Here is a 14,209-nt window from a genome sequence, read left to right as displayed (position 1 = left end):
ACTCGGTGTTAACCTGCGGTTAGCCTCTGTTAGCACCAGTCAGTTTATAGGATTTACGGTTATTTTAAAGCTGCCCAGGATCCATGTATAAGCACGGTGTTCATTAGAGAAACTGTTAGCGGCTAATCAAGTGTTAGCGGCTAATCAGCTGTTAGCGGCTAATCAGCTGTTAGCGGCTAACCAACTGTTAGCGGCTAACCAACTGTTAGCGGCTAATAAACTGTTAGCGGCTAATAAACTGTTAGCGGCTAATCAAGTGTTAGCGGCCAATCAAGTGTTAGCGGCTAACCAACTGTTGGCGGCTAACCAGCTGGACAATCAGCTGCCATCAGACGCAGCGTAAACACAGCTTTTACTTGTTGGCAGTCAGAAGTTGCAGACGCGCAGGTGTGACCAGGTGAGTTATGGCATGATAGGTGTTGGTTGAAATGGAACAGATTTGAGTTGGAAAGAGGAGCTAACAGCTAGCCGAGGCTGGAATAACTGTTATCTCAGAAACAACATGGTTTATGTCATCCACAAAGTTACCTCTTAAGTCCTCTGGTTGCCTTCAGGTGCTGGTCGGTGGAACCAGTTTAGACCTTATGCTGACATAAACTATTTTGTACTTTAAGTTATAACGTACTTTGAGGAAGAAGAAGAAGATGGCTCCGGTCTCAGATGTGGAGGTGTCCTCGGTAACTGACAGGGGGGATGAAGTGCTGTCCCGCGAGGACGTCCTCTGTCCCGTCTGTTTGGAGATCTTCATGGAGCCGGTCACACTTCCCTGCGACCACACCTTCTGTAAGGTAACACGTTCAATCTACGGCCTTCCCGTTGGGAGCGCTCCCTCTACGACCGCCGCCTTCCCGTTGGGAGCGCTCCCTCTACGACTGCCGCCTTCCCGTTGGAAACCTTCCCTCTACGACCGCCGCCTTCCCGTTGGGAACTTTCCCTCTACGACCGCCGCCTTCCCGTTGGAAACCTTCCCTCTACGACCGCCGCCTTCCCGTTGGGAACTTTCCCTCTACGACTGCTGCCTTCCCGTTGGAAACCTTCCCTCTACGACCGCCGCCTTCCCGTTGGGAACCTTCCCTCTACGACCGCCGCCTTCCCGTTGGGAACCTTCCCTCTACGATCGCCACCTTCCCGTTGGGAACCTTCCCTCTACGACCGCCGCCTTCCCGTTGGGAACGCTCCCTCTACGACCGCCGCCTTCCCGTTGGGAACGTTTCCTCTACGACCGCCGCCTTCCCGTTGGGAACGTTTCCTCTACGACCGCCGCCTTCCCGTTGGGAACGTTTCCTCTACGACCGCCGCCTTCCCGTTGGGAACGTTTCCTCTACGACCGAAGCCTTCCCGTTGGGAACGTTCCCTCTACGACCGCCGCCTTCCCGTTGGGAGCGTTCCCTCTACGACCGCCGCCTTCCCGTTGGGAGCGTTCCCTCTACGACCGCCGCCTTCCCGTTGGGAACCTTCCCTCTACGACCGCCGCCTTCCCGTTGGGAACCTTCCCTCTACGACCGCCGCCTTCCCGTTGGGAGCGCTCCCTCTACGACCGCCGCCTTCCCGTTGGGAACGTTTCCTCTACGACCGCCGCCTTCCCGTTGGGAACGTTTCCTCTACGACCGCCGCCTTCCCGTTGGGAACGTTCCCTCTACGACCGCCGCCTTCCCGTTGGGAACGTTCCCTCTACGACCGCCGCCTTCCCGTTGGGAACGTTCCCTCTACGACCGCCGCCTTCCCGTTGGGAACGTTCCCTCTACGACCGCCGCCTTCCCGTTGGGAGCGTTCCCTCTACGACCGCCGCCTTCCCGTTGGGAACGTTCCCTCTACGACCGCCGCCTTCCCGTTGGGAGCGTTCCCTCTACGACCGCCGCCTTCCCGTTGGGAACGTTCCCTCTACGACCGCCGCCTTCCCGTTGGGAGCGTTCCCTCTACGACCGCCGCCTTCCCGTTGGGAACGTTCCCTCTACGACCGCCGCCTTCCCGTTGGGAACGTTCCCTCTACGACTGCCGCCTTCCCGTTGGAAACCTTCCCTCTACGACCGCCGCCTTCCCGTTGGGAACCTTCCCTCTACGACCGCCGCCTTCCCGTTGGGAACCTTCCCTCTACGACCGCCGCCTTCCCGTTGGGAGCGTTCCCTCTACGACCGCCGCCTTCCCGTTGGGAACGTTCCCTCTACGACCGCCGCCTTCCCGTTGGGAACGTTCCCTCTACGACTGCCGCCTTCCCGTTGGGAACGTTCCCTCTACGACCGCCGCCTTCCCGTTGGGAACGTTCCCTCTACGACCGCCGCCTTCCCGTTGGAAACCTTCCCTCTACGACCGCCGCCTTCCCGTTGGGAACCTTCCCTCTACGACCGCCGCCTTCCCGTTGGGAACCTTCCCTCTACGACCGCCGCCTTCCCGTTGGGAACGTTTCCTCTACGACCGCCGCCTTCCCGTTGGGAACGTTCCCTCTACGACCGCCGCCTTCCCGTTGGGAACGTTCCCTCTACGACCGCCGCCTTCCCGTTGGGAACGTTCCCTCTACGACCGCCGCCTTCCCGTTGGGAGCGCTCCCTCTACGACCGCCGCCTTCCCGTTGGGAGCGCTCCCTCTACGACCGCCGCCTTCCCGTTGGGAGCGCTCCCTCTACGACCGCCGCCTTCCCGTTGGGAGCGCTCCCTCTACGACCGCCGCCTTCCCGTTGGGAGCGCTCCCTCTACGACCGCCGCCTTCCCGTTGGGAACGTTTCCTCTACGACCGCCGCCTTCCCGTTGGGAGCGCTCCCTCTACGACCGCCGCCTTCCCGTTGGGAGCGCTCCCTCTACGACCGCCGCCTTCCCGTTGGGAACGTTTCCTCTACGACCGCCGCCTTCCCGTTGGGAACGTTCCCTCTACGACCGCCGCCTTCCCGTTGGGAACGTTCCCTCTACGACCGCCGCCTTCCCGTTGGGAACGTTCCCTCTACGACCGCCGCCTTCCCGTTGGGAACGTTTCCTCTACGACCGCCGCCTTCCCGTTGGGAACGTTTCCTCTACGACCGCCGCCTTCCCGTTGGGAACGTCCTTGACGTTCCATTTGATTCCTGTCTGCTTGCTAACTTCCTCTTTTGTTTCCAGGTGTGCTTCCTGGAGTCGGTGGACAAAGCCACACTGTACTGTCCGCTCTGCAGGAAGCGGATCTCTTCCTGGACCCGCCTGAACAGCAGGAACAACAGTCTGGTGGACCAGGAGCTCTGGAGGAAGATCCAGACCTGCTTCCCTCTACAGTGTCAGCGTCGTCTGAGTGGGAAGGACTCCGAGGACGAGGACCGTTCAGGTATTGCTGACATATCCACCCCATGAAAAGCATATCTGGGATATTCCCCACACCAGGGATGCCCACAGACTTTTTTAAGGGTGGCAAATAGTTATTAAGTATATGATGCATAACTACAAAAGTCAATATTGTATGTGAGCAAGAACCTAAATCTGGTTGGTTTGAATTTATGGCAAAGATCAGATTGTACCAATCTGACGTGTTTAATTAAAAGAAAAATGACCAAATGAAACAAGAAACAGCTATTATTGGAATAATAGCAATATGAATGCCCATTTATTGAACTATGCTGAATGATTTAAATGAAATTGCATAAGTATAAGAAATTGAAAAAAAAAATACTCAACTGACATTTATTCTAATTGGCCCCCATCGGGATTTGAACCCATAATCTCCTGTTTTGAAGCACACTGACTTCACTCACTACACCACTAGGACTCACACTTGCGTCTAGGAAAAAAAAACGTTGAAAGTTTTTCCAGTCAGCATGGGAATGTCTTCATTTTTTACTCTTCCAGCAGGGTGGAATTTGCGGGATTACAAAAACAGGTGCAAGGTTGAACTAAACTCCAGTTAAGATGTGAAAGACTTTGTTCAATGTGGAAAAACTTTTTTAAATGTGTTTAAGATTTATCAAAGAGTTGAAATGTTGCAGGGAGCGTTGTTGGAACAAATCCTTCATATTTAACTGGGACGTTTGCAAATAAATTCCTTTGCTCCTTGAAGTGTGCAGCTGAGACCAATAGTTCACATTGAGCAGTCTGCACGCCATCACACAAGCAACAGCTGACAAACAACAATGGCACTATATGTTTAAATGCTGCATTTGAACCAGTGCCTTGTATGTGTATCTGTGTACTGGTGCAGAAAATGGACCAATTGCTGAGCTGAATTCCGGTTCGTCCATTCACAGGAATGGATTTCAATACATTGACAAAAACTTGAATAACTTAAAAAGTTTAAATGTTCCAAAGAGCAAAAGTCGTAGAACATATCTCCTAAATGAACTGAAGAGTTTGATACTTGAATGGTTGAAGTGAGACAAACTGTGTAGGAGGAGTAGTGTTTAAAATATTTTGCAGGAAAGACACTGGAGACCGGGACCGAGACGAACCGGACACTGTAAACCGGTGCAGAGCTCCGAACCCCCGATGAAGCTGTTTTCAGTTCATTATGCAAAAACCGACCAATCACTGAGCTGAACTTTTTCAACGTCCAATCTAAATTAGGTTTGAAGGACTTTCATCCAATGAAAAGGCTGAATTTATTTTTATAAAATGTTATATATCTCAAAAACTACAAAGATTTCAAATAAAAGAAATCGTAGCACACATGGAAGGAAGGAGCTGCACAGTTTATCTGAATGATTGAAGTGACCTGAATGGTGCAGGACTAGTAGCACGGCAAAAATTGGCGGAATAATATATTATTATCATAATGTTCATAATAATAATAATAATAATAATAAGATATAAAGAACAGGAACTCAATAATGTTCTGTAATAACTTAATTATCTGCCATCATGTAGATAGCTTTAGCTGGGGGGGGGGGTCAGGGGGCTTGCACCCCAGGAGAAAACTTGTAATATCATAGATTAAAATGCATTTATCTGGTGCAAATACTTTGCTCCTCAACATACAAAGCCAAAAACTGAGATTTAACTTCAAATGTCTTGAAAGTTGGATTCAGACAAAGACCACGAATATCGTAAGGACTTATTTCACTTCATGTATTTGGAAACTACAGCCTTGACCTAGTTAAACAACCTAATGGACATCAGCACATCAACTCTTTACTCCATTAAAATGTGTATTTATTAAAAAGTTGCACTTATTAGAAAATGCAGAGAAAAACCAACTTTCTTTGTAGGAACAAGCAGAACATTTGGAAAGTTACAAAAAATGTTTATTGACATTAAAATAAACAGTAGTACATATCACTACAATGAAGTACATAACATAGCACTTAGAAGAGTCTAATCCTTCGGCTGTTGTGTTTTCTGGCAACAAATCAACCAACGAATCAAGGTTGAGGGCCTTTGCCCTTTTTGACTCCACTTAAAACATCAAGTTACCCAAAGGTATCAAATCTTAACAAATCAATCTTAACTGACCATTTGAAATAAAGACATAAAACATAATTAGTGATAAAAATGTGATGTACAAGCATTAAAGGTAACAATTTTGAGTTATATATCACATGTCATCCTTTCCAAGCATAAAAAATTTGAAATTTTGCTATTGTTTGTGTAAGTTTTAACTAATTTTAATGCACAATGTATATGTGTTTCCAGATGCAAGAACATTTTATTAGCTTTCATTTGGTACAACTTTGAATGCTACAGCACCAACCTCTGGGAAGCGACAATAAAACAAGGACATAATATCTCGAATTTTGTGTTGTTTTTGAGAAACGTCAACAATAAAACTACATGGCTCTTGAGACAGGCATAGCCAAAGTCCAAGATCAAAGGACCTGGTATATGTAGTTCATTTAAACCTTGGAGAATGGGAATTATATCGGTTTGATGAAAACGGTCCAATTTAAAGAGGTCTAAAACCCCTTGCATCATCACAACGGTGATCACCTCCCTCTAACGACAGTTCCTAGTGAAGATGAGTAATTGCTGGTAGTCTATCTTTAACGACCTGACATGCTTTATATCTGCAAGCCCACTGTGTCTCTGTCAGCGTCTGTAGCTTCTAACAGGCCCCCGATACATCTCCTGCTACATGTGATCCAGACACATACATAAAGTAGACATAACAGACATAAAGCCTTTGGAAAAGGGAAAAGAAACAGGATGTTTCCAAGTTAAGTAACCAAGCTAGTTAGCCTAGCCTTGGTTAGCCCATGAAGCAGGAACGGATTTTGTTATTCGTTTCGGGTCACTTACATGTCAGCACTAGTCATCATCCCAGTAGTTCTCTAAACACCACCGATAATTGGCATCAAACCCTTTAACTGAAGTGATTATTTTATTATATACTTACTGACGACTCTCTTGTTGTGCTGCAGCTGGTCGTGTCCATCCCACTAGTGCAATGAATATCACCCTGATCTTCGCACTTCATTGTCCTGCCTCTCATTGAGGGTCCTAATAGGACCTGAGAGAGGTGCCCTCTGCTTGCCTGATACACTATTATTATTGTGAATGCCCATTGTGAATGTCTAATTGGTCCATTTTCTGCACTGGTACACAGGTACGCATTGGTATACAAGGCAGGGGTTCAAATCCAGTCTTGAACATTGTACACTGTAATGGTATGTCAGTTATGCAACCAGAGTGCTGTGGACTGATCTGCTCAAACAGCTTTGACTGTGTATTTGGCTGCAAACTGTGCAATTAAAGTATGGGCTGTCTGCACAAATAAGATATATCCTGTGCAATGTCTGTCTTTAAAAGTTGTGCAATTAATACGAAGGGTTAGTTCAAGGTTAAAAAAAAAAACGGCAGAAATGACAGTAAAATGTGACAGTTGTTAAAATGCTTTAAATGAAGCATTGCTCACGTTGAACAATAAAGTCTGATTACACAAGCAGTTCTAAATGATTGATGCAGTTTAACTACTGACTTCAGAATTTTAGTTGTATTTACAAACTATTTAAAGTAATCTTTAGCTTTCTGACAGCAGTTCAACCTTTCACATCTTTTGCAATTCTGCTGATGACACACTGGTGGAAAAGGCAATCCCATACCAATGGTAAGAAGAAGAAGAAGAACTGTAGTGGCATAGTGGTAAAATGAATTGCCTGTCATTCAGGAGGCCGTGAGTTAAAATCCCTGGTGCTGGGTCTTCATAAATCGTATCAGATGGTTGTACTTCTTCTCCTTATGCTGATCTATGTCTAATAGATCTTTGTGCTATTTTACACATTTAAATCTTCAAGTCTTTTGCCGAATCCACACTGTAGGAAGTGTTAAAAAAAACATTCCCATTCCAATGATAAAAAATTTAGATGATTCTGCCATGCCACATTGGACAGCTGTAGTGGTTAAAGAAATGGGCTCTTGTTCAGATGTTTGTGGGTTTGAATCCTGATGCGTTACTATAACAATTTAAGTTGCAGTTGTGCTGCTTTTCCAATGGTTATGCAATTGCATATCAATCATTCATCATAAAAGGGCATTCACATTTGCTCTTCTGCAAGAGGAGCACTTTTCTAATTTGTTTTTATTTCGCTTTGGAAATATTTTGACACACAAATATAAACAAACTATGCTGTGCAGTGTTAACAGTAAAACGTGCAATATTTGTGGGGTGGCCAGCTTTTTGTTCAGGGAGGCACTGGCCACCACTTGGGGCTCGACAACTGGCAGGTGGTGGATGTTCATCATGTTTTCTTTGATGTTCTGCTGATGTCAGTGGTTTTTCTCCTTCAGTGAGATGTTACTTTAATCTTTCTGTGTGTGTGTGTGTGTGTGTGTGTGTGTGTGTGTGTGTGTGTGTGTGTGTGTGTGTGTGTGTGTGTGTGTGTGTGTGTGTGTGTGTGCGCGTGCAGGGTGTGTGTGTGTTCCCAGGGTTAGTCAACCTGGTGAGCTACGACAGGAGTATGAAGACCAGGTCACCAAAGTAAGTCCAGTCACCGTTTTGACTTGTTTTGTCACTTTGAAAGGTAAATTTTCTGATGTGGACGGACACATCATCCCCTTCGTTCCTTCCGTCACCTCAGGTGTTGTGAAAGAGTTCTGGGTGACGGCATCACGGGGTTGTAATAAGAGACGTGTAGGCTGATCAGATAGATCAATGGTCTCAGACCTCCACTACGTAAAGAATCACCTGAGCTGGTCTTCAGCCACAGACATGCCTGCAGGAGTCCCAACCTCAGATCTAATTCATCATCTGATCATCTTTATGGATTGATTCAAGATTCCTTTATTTGTGGCAAAGCGGGTAAATTTACGGTGCAGCAAATAGAACACAGGGAAAAAGGGCTAGGCATAGAATAAAATAGAGATAATTATAAATATAGAATTATAAAAAATAGATAAAGGAAAAGAAAAACTTTGTGATCAATGGTTTGATTCATTCAGACATTCTGGGATTTATGTGTAAATATTCATGAAGTCAGAAATGTGTCTGGTTCCAGCTGCAGGAGGAAAATATCTGGAAGCAGATTGATCCATAACTGGAAGAATCCAGACTAGTATGGAGAGAAATTTGTGTCTTTATTATCCAATCAAAAAGGTTAGATTTGAAACCAAAAATGATTTTTGAGAGCAAAAAAAAAGTGAGAATCAAATTTTTTGTAGAGAAAGAAACTAATTAGGTTCCAATTAAAAAAAATATATATTTGAGAAAGCATACTTCTCCAACTTCAATCAGAACTAATGTTTGTAAGTAAGTAAAGTTTATTTATAAAGCGCTTTTCACAGATAAAAATCACAAAGTGCTGTACATAAAAATGGGTACAATAACACAATTAGCAACAATCAGCAAAAATTAAAATCATCCAAGAATCAACCAAAAGCTCTTCTAAACAGTAGAGTCTTTAGCTGCATTTTAAAAGAGTCCACAGAGTCAAGCACACGAAGGGACAGAGGCAGCTCATTCCAGAGTCTGGGAGCAACAGACTGGAAAGACAAGTCACCACCAGTTTTAAAACGAGTTTTTGGAACCTTCAGGAGGTTCTGGCCAGAAGACCGAAGAGAGCGTCCAGAAGAGTATGGACATAGTAAGTCGGTGATATACTGAGGGGCCTGACCATGTAACGCCTGAAAGGTCAATACTAAAATTTTAAAATCTATGCGAAATTTAACAGGAAGCCAATGAAGACGTGTCAAAACAGGGGTGATGTGGGCTGTTCTGGCTGCACCTGTCAAAAGTCTGGCAGCAGAGTTCTGCACAATTTGAAGCTTATTTAGAGTTGTCTTATTTATGTAAGTGAAAACAGAGTTACAGTAATCAATGCGACTCGAGATGAAAGCATGGATGATCATTTCAAGATCTGATTTTGACAACAACCTCCTTACTTTAGAGATGTTTCTTAGATGATAGAAACCGTTTTTGGTCAGTTGTCGGGTGTGACTCTCCAAAGACATGGCCTGATCAAACACAACCCCAAGGTTTCTGAGACTGGTTTTCACAGACGAGCCCAGAGCAGCAAGATAGTTTTTGATCATAGGTATCTTTTTATCAGGGGCAATGATCAGAGTTTCTGTTTTGTTAGAATTTATCTGAAGGTAATTTGAGGAGAGCCAGTTTTTAATGCAGGACACACATTCTAACAACATAGATAAAAAATAAAACTCTGAATCATTGAAGGAACAGTACAACTGAATATCATCAGCGTAAAAGTGATAAGATACATTTTCAAAACCACAAATAAGTCGGCCAAGAGGCAATAAGTACAAAAGAAACAAAACAGGTCCCAGGACAGAACCTTGGGCCACTCCACACGACAGTTTAGACACATGAGACATTATATTGTTTACCGCAACATTAAAGGTTCTACCTTTTATGTATGAGGAGAACCACTGAAGAACAGTCCCAGAAAAACCCATCTCTAATTTAAGTCGATCAATCAATAAGTCATGGTCTACTGTGTCAAAGGCAGACGTTAAATCTAGTAAAACCAAAACTGTGTAGCGACCAGAGTCAGCGGCCATCATCACATCATTTGAAACTCTCAATAAGGCAGTTTCAGTTTTTGCGGAAACCTGACTGAAATTTGTCGTAAAAATCATTTTCTTCCAAAAATGTAGTTAGCTGTTCAGCCACTACTTTCTCTAAGATCTTAGAAAGGAAAGGAAGTTTTGATATGGGCCTATAATTTCTTGGTTCCGCAGGATCTAGATTTGTTTTTTTAAGGATGGGATTTACCACTGCATGTTTGAAGTAGTTGGGGACTGAGCCAGATTCCAATGAAAGATTGATCAATTTAACAACCCAAGGACCAACTACATCAAAAACCTTCACAAACAAAGATGTCTGTAGAATGTCTGCCAGACTTGAGGAAGGTTTCATCTTGTCCACTAAAGCCTTCACATTCTGCAGGCTGACAGGAGTGAACGAGGACCATATCCGAACACTATTTGACACAGGGCATAAGTTATTTAAAGAAGGACTGATGCTGGCCCTAATGTCTTTCACTTTGGACACAAAGAAGTTTAAAAAATTATTGCAATCCTCCTGTGTATACACAGGAACATGTGGAGATGAAGGCACAACAAGGTTTTCAATAGTATCAAACAGGACTTTAGGGTTTTTCTTATTACATGACACTAGATTTGAGAAGTAAGTTGACCGAGCTACTTTTATCATTTCATTTAGCTCCGACATCATTTCTTTAAGATTGAGTCTATGCACCTCTAATTTTGTGGCTTTCCACAAACGCTCCACTTTCCGACAGCTTCTTTTAAAGTTACAAATAGCCTCACTCATCCATGGACAGGGCTTTTTATGCGCAAGAGTGCTTTTAGAGGGGGCAACAGTGTCCAAAACAGTTAAGCAGTGACTATTGAAATTTGTCACATAAGTTTCCACATTGTCACACATTGCAAATGAAGAAAAGTCAGAAACTACAACCATTGTGGATAAAATAAGTCCTTTTCTCTTTACAGTTAAAAACCTTTGGTTACAAGTTGTAAAGTTTTGTTTGCAAATTTAAACACATTTGATGGGCGGGGCCTGCGCTGGTGAATGAGAGCAGAGTTTCTATTGGTTGGTTTCACCTGGCTTTGTCGCCAGCTCCACCTTCTGCGTTTCACCCGTTTCTCACCTGCTGTCCTGCAGCAGTTTCCAGACTTATACAGCGCATTTCCACATCTAGTTAATAAACGCTGCTATCATGTCAACCTGCTGCTGAGAGTCATGTAGGCCAGGACAGGTTGTGTGTGTGTGTCAGGGGGGGAAGGGAGGGGGGAGACAGGAAGGGGGAGACGCTTTGCTTTGCCAATGGAGAAAAAGAAGTGTTTGGTTCTTTCACACTTTCTGTAGTCAGCTGAGTCAGAATAACCAGGAAGTTCAGGTGTTTTTCCTCTTATCTTTCATGGCCAGAAAATGTTTTCCTGCAAGTATTCTGCTCAGTGTGCAACTGAAGACAGATATTATTGTCAACATAAACATTTGCTGAAGGAGACAAAAGTTTTACTTCCTTCACACATGCTAACCGCGAGCCTACTAATGGCATTTTCCATTCACCTTAGCCTTAAGCTAATACATTGATTTCTATACATTCTCATGGGTAGTGTTGCGTAATTCCACTGAAAGTACTTCCTCCATCAGGACCAGGTAGACCGGGTCCTCCGTCAGGACCAGGTAGACCGAGTCTTCCATCAGGACCAGGTAGACCGAGTCCTCCATCAGGGACAGGTAGACCGGGTCCTCCATCAGGACCAGGTGTAGGTAGACCTGCAAATGGCAGGTTGTAAAGGGGTCCAGGGTTCATCGTCCCACCAAGGTGGGAAGCTGGCTTACGTCAGCTAACGTTAGCCAACGTTAGCTTGCTAGTTAACACTGGCTAACGTTAGCTAACACTAGCTAACGTTAGCTAACGCTGGCTAACGTTAGCTAATGCTGGCTAACGCTAGCTAATGCTAGCTAACACTGGCTAATGCTAGCTAACGCTGGCTAACGTTAGCTAACGCTGGCTAACGAACGCGGCTTTTCTACGAACGGCGTGTTGATCAGGGCCACCTCTAGCGAAGACGGGTCATCTGACGTCCCCTGCTGACGAGGTCGTCTCTCTTCCAGCTGATGGAGGAACGGCGGCTGCTGGACGAGGAGGAGACGAAGGCCAGTGAGGAGCTGATCCAGAGGCTGCTTCAGGAGGAAGAGGAGCAGCTGCAGGAGGAGAGGAGGAGGAAGGACGACGACGAGCGGCTGGCCCAAATGCTCAGTCACCAGCTGGTCAGTGTCTCGCCTGATGATGTCGCTGTAATGTCATCATTTCCAGCCACAGGTGATAAACGCTGGGAACTCCTCTTCCTCCTCCAGAACTCTGCTCAGGACCCTCGTCTGTGTGATGCCATGGTGAAGAAGAAGAAGGAGGAGGGGGGGGGTCGCATGGAAAGGTGAGTGTTTACGTTCAAAGCTGTGGTCACATGACACCAAGCCTTTAACAAGTGGATCAATACCTGCATCAATAAGTGGTACAGTAACTGGATCAATAAGGGAGTGTGTTTGACCCAGGTTTCTCTGTCCTCGCGTCCTCCAGTCCAGCTCCGCCTGCAGCTTCCTGTGCAACAAGGTCAGTTTGGATTACTCTGATTGGTCAGAACAGGTGAAATCAATGACATCACATCTTCTCCTTCCTGTTTCAGGAGAACATCGTCATGTCGCAGGCGGGGCTTCAGGTGGAACGGCCCCTCCCTCAGGTGGACTGTAGCAGCCCTCAGACAGAGTTGGAAAAGAGGAGTCAACTGATCACACCTTCGTCAACCAAGAGGAAGATGTCTGCACTGGAAACACCTGAAGAAGAGGAGGTGATTTCCAAACGAGCCCTCATGTCCTCCACTCTGGAGGCGGGGCTAGCTGATTGGGAGGCGGAGCAACAAGCGAGGCGGCAGCAGCAGGAGGAGGAGGACCGACGGCTGGCTCTGCTGCTGCAGAAGGAGCTGGATGAGGAGGAACGCCGAAGAGCCACCGACCGACGCAAAGGATCCTCCGATGCTTACCTGCTCCGCCAGAACGCAGCAGCTACACCTGGAGGTTCCACCCACAAGACAGGAAGGAAATCTGGAGGCTCCGCCCACAAGACAGGAAGGAAATCTGGAGGCTCCGCCCACAAGACCACTAAAACTACTCAAGCCTCGTCCTCCAAGCAAACCACTCTGACTACGATGTTCTCCAGTCTGAACAGCTGATGGTCGGTTCTCCTTCAGTGGAATAAATCATTTTCCAGAAACTTCCAGCATCTGCTTCGTGACCACGACGCTCCACGTTTCTTCCTGCCATCGGTCAGGTTCAGCACACGTTGCTACTGCTTTCACACCGATTTTCCTCAAATCTGATTGGACACGGTTTGCCTGGGGGTGGGGCATAATCTGAGCACCCAGATGTAATGATCCAAGCTGTACCTGAACACATCATCATGTTTACTGCAGGGACTGATAGCTGGGTTCTGATGGTCTGGTTCTGACCGCCGGGTTCTGACTGCCGGGTTCTGACTGCCGGGTTCTGACTGCCGGGTTCTGACCGCCGGGTTCTGACCGCCGGGTTCTGACGGTCGTTCTCCACAGTCAGTGAATCTTTACAATAAAGTTTTTTTTACCTCTTTGTTGTATGATGTATAAAAACACGTAAAACTCATTCATGTATCCATCTTCTGCCACTTATTCGGGGTTGGGTCGCGGGGGCAGCAGCCTAAGCAGGGAAGCCCAGACTTCCCTCTCCCCAGCCACATTTGCCAACTCTGCGGGGGGGGATCCCGAGGCGTTCCCAGGCCAGCCGAGAGATATAATCCCTCCAGCGTGTCCTGGGTCTTCCCCGGGGTCTCCTCCCAGAGGGACGTGCCTGGAACACCTCACCAGGGAGGTCCAGGAGGCATCCTGACCAGATGCCTGAGCCACCTCAACTGGTTCCTCTCGATGCGCAGGAGCAGTGGCTCAGATGATCGAGCTCCTCACCCTATCTCTAAGGGAGAGCCCGGCCACCCTGCGTAGGAAACTCATTTCAACCGCCTGTATACAAGATCTCCTTTCGGTCACGACCCACAGCTCATGACCATAGGTGAGGGTAGGAACGTAGATCGACTGGTAAATTGAGAGCTTCACCTTCTGGCTCAGCTCCTTCTTCACCACAACAGACCGGCGCAGAGTCCGCATTACTGCAGACGTCGCACCGATTCGTCTGTCCATCTCACGCTCCATCCTTCCCTCACTCGTGAACAAGACCCCGAGATATTTAAACTCCTCCACTTGAGGCAGGACCTCACTCCCAACCCGGAGAGGGCAATCCACCCTATTCCGGCTGAGGACCA

General features: G+C 46.6%; 1 protein-coding gene across 1 annotated transcript; it reads left to right on the top strand.

Moving 5' to 3' along the window:
- Nucleotides 1–13,424, top strand: rnf168 (ring finger protein 168). Its single transcript, XM_079246275.1, has 8 exons — nucleotides 1–397; nucleotides 615–788; nucleotides 3,087–3,285; nucleotides 7,790–7,860; nucleotides 11,983–12,138; nucleotides 12,226–12,302; nucleotides 12,421–12,478; nucleotides 12,552–13,424. The coding sequence occupies exons 2-8, from the start codon at nucleotides 645–647 to the stop codon at nucleotides 13,092–13,094; spliced, it is 1,248 nt and encodes a 415-aa protein (XP_079102401.1). The 5' UTR covers nucleotides 1–397; nucleotides 615–644; the 3' UTR covers nucleotides 13,095–13,424.
- The last annotated feature ends 785 nt before the right edge of the window (nucleotides 13,425–14,209 follow it).

This window comes from Telmatherina bonti (assembly GCF_933228915.1).
Source record: "Telmatherina bonti genome assembly, chromosome: 9".
NCBI classification, from domain to species: Eukaryota; Metazoa; Chordata; class Actinopteri; order Atheriniformes; family Telmatherinidae; genus Telmatherina; species Telmatherina bonti.
This window is presented reverse-complemented; position numbering and strand designations above follow the sequence as displayed.

Bases quoted from the DNA above. Each gene is read 5' to 3' on its own strand.
- rnf168 (XM_079246275.1), top strand. From the start codon at position 645: ATGGCTCCGGTCTCAGATGTGGAGGTGTCCTCGGTAACTGACAGGGGG. The intron at 12,139-12,225 runs GTCAGTGTCTCG...TTCCTCCTCCAG, and splicing joins AAATGCTCAGTCACCAGCTG to AACTCTGCTCAGGACCCTCG. The intron at 12,479-12,551 runs GTCAGTTTGGAT...TTCCTGTTTCAG, and splicing joins GCAGCTTCCTGTGCAACAAG to GAGAACATCGTCATGTCGCA.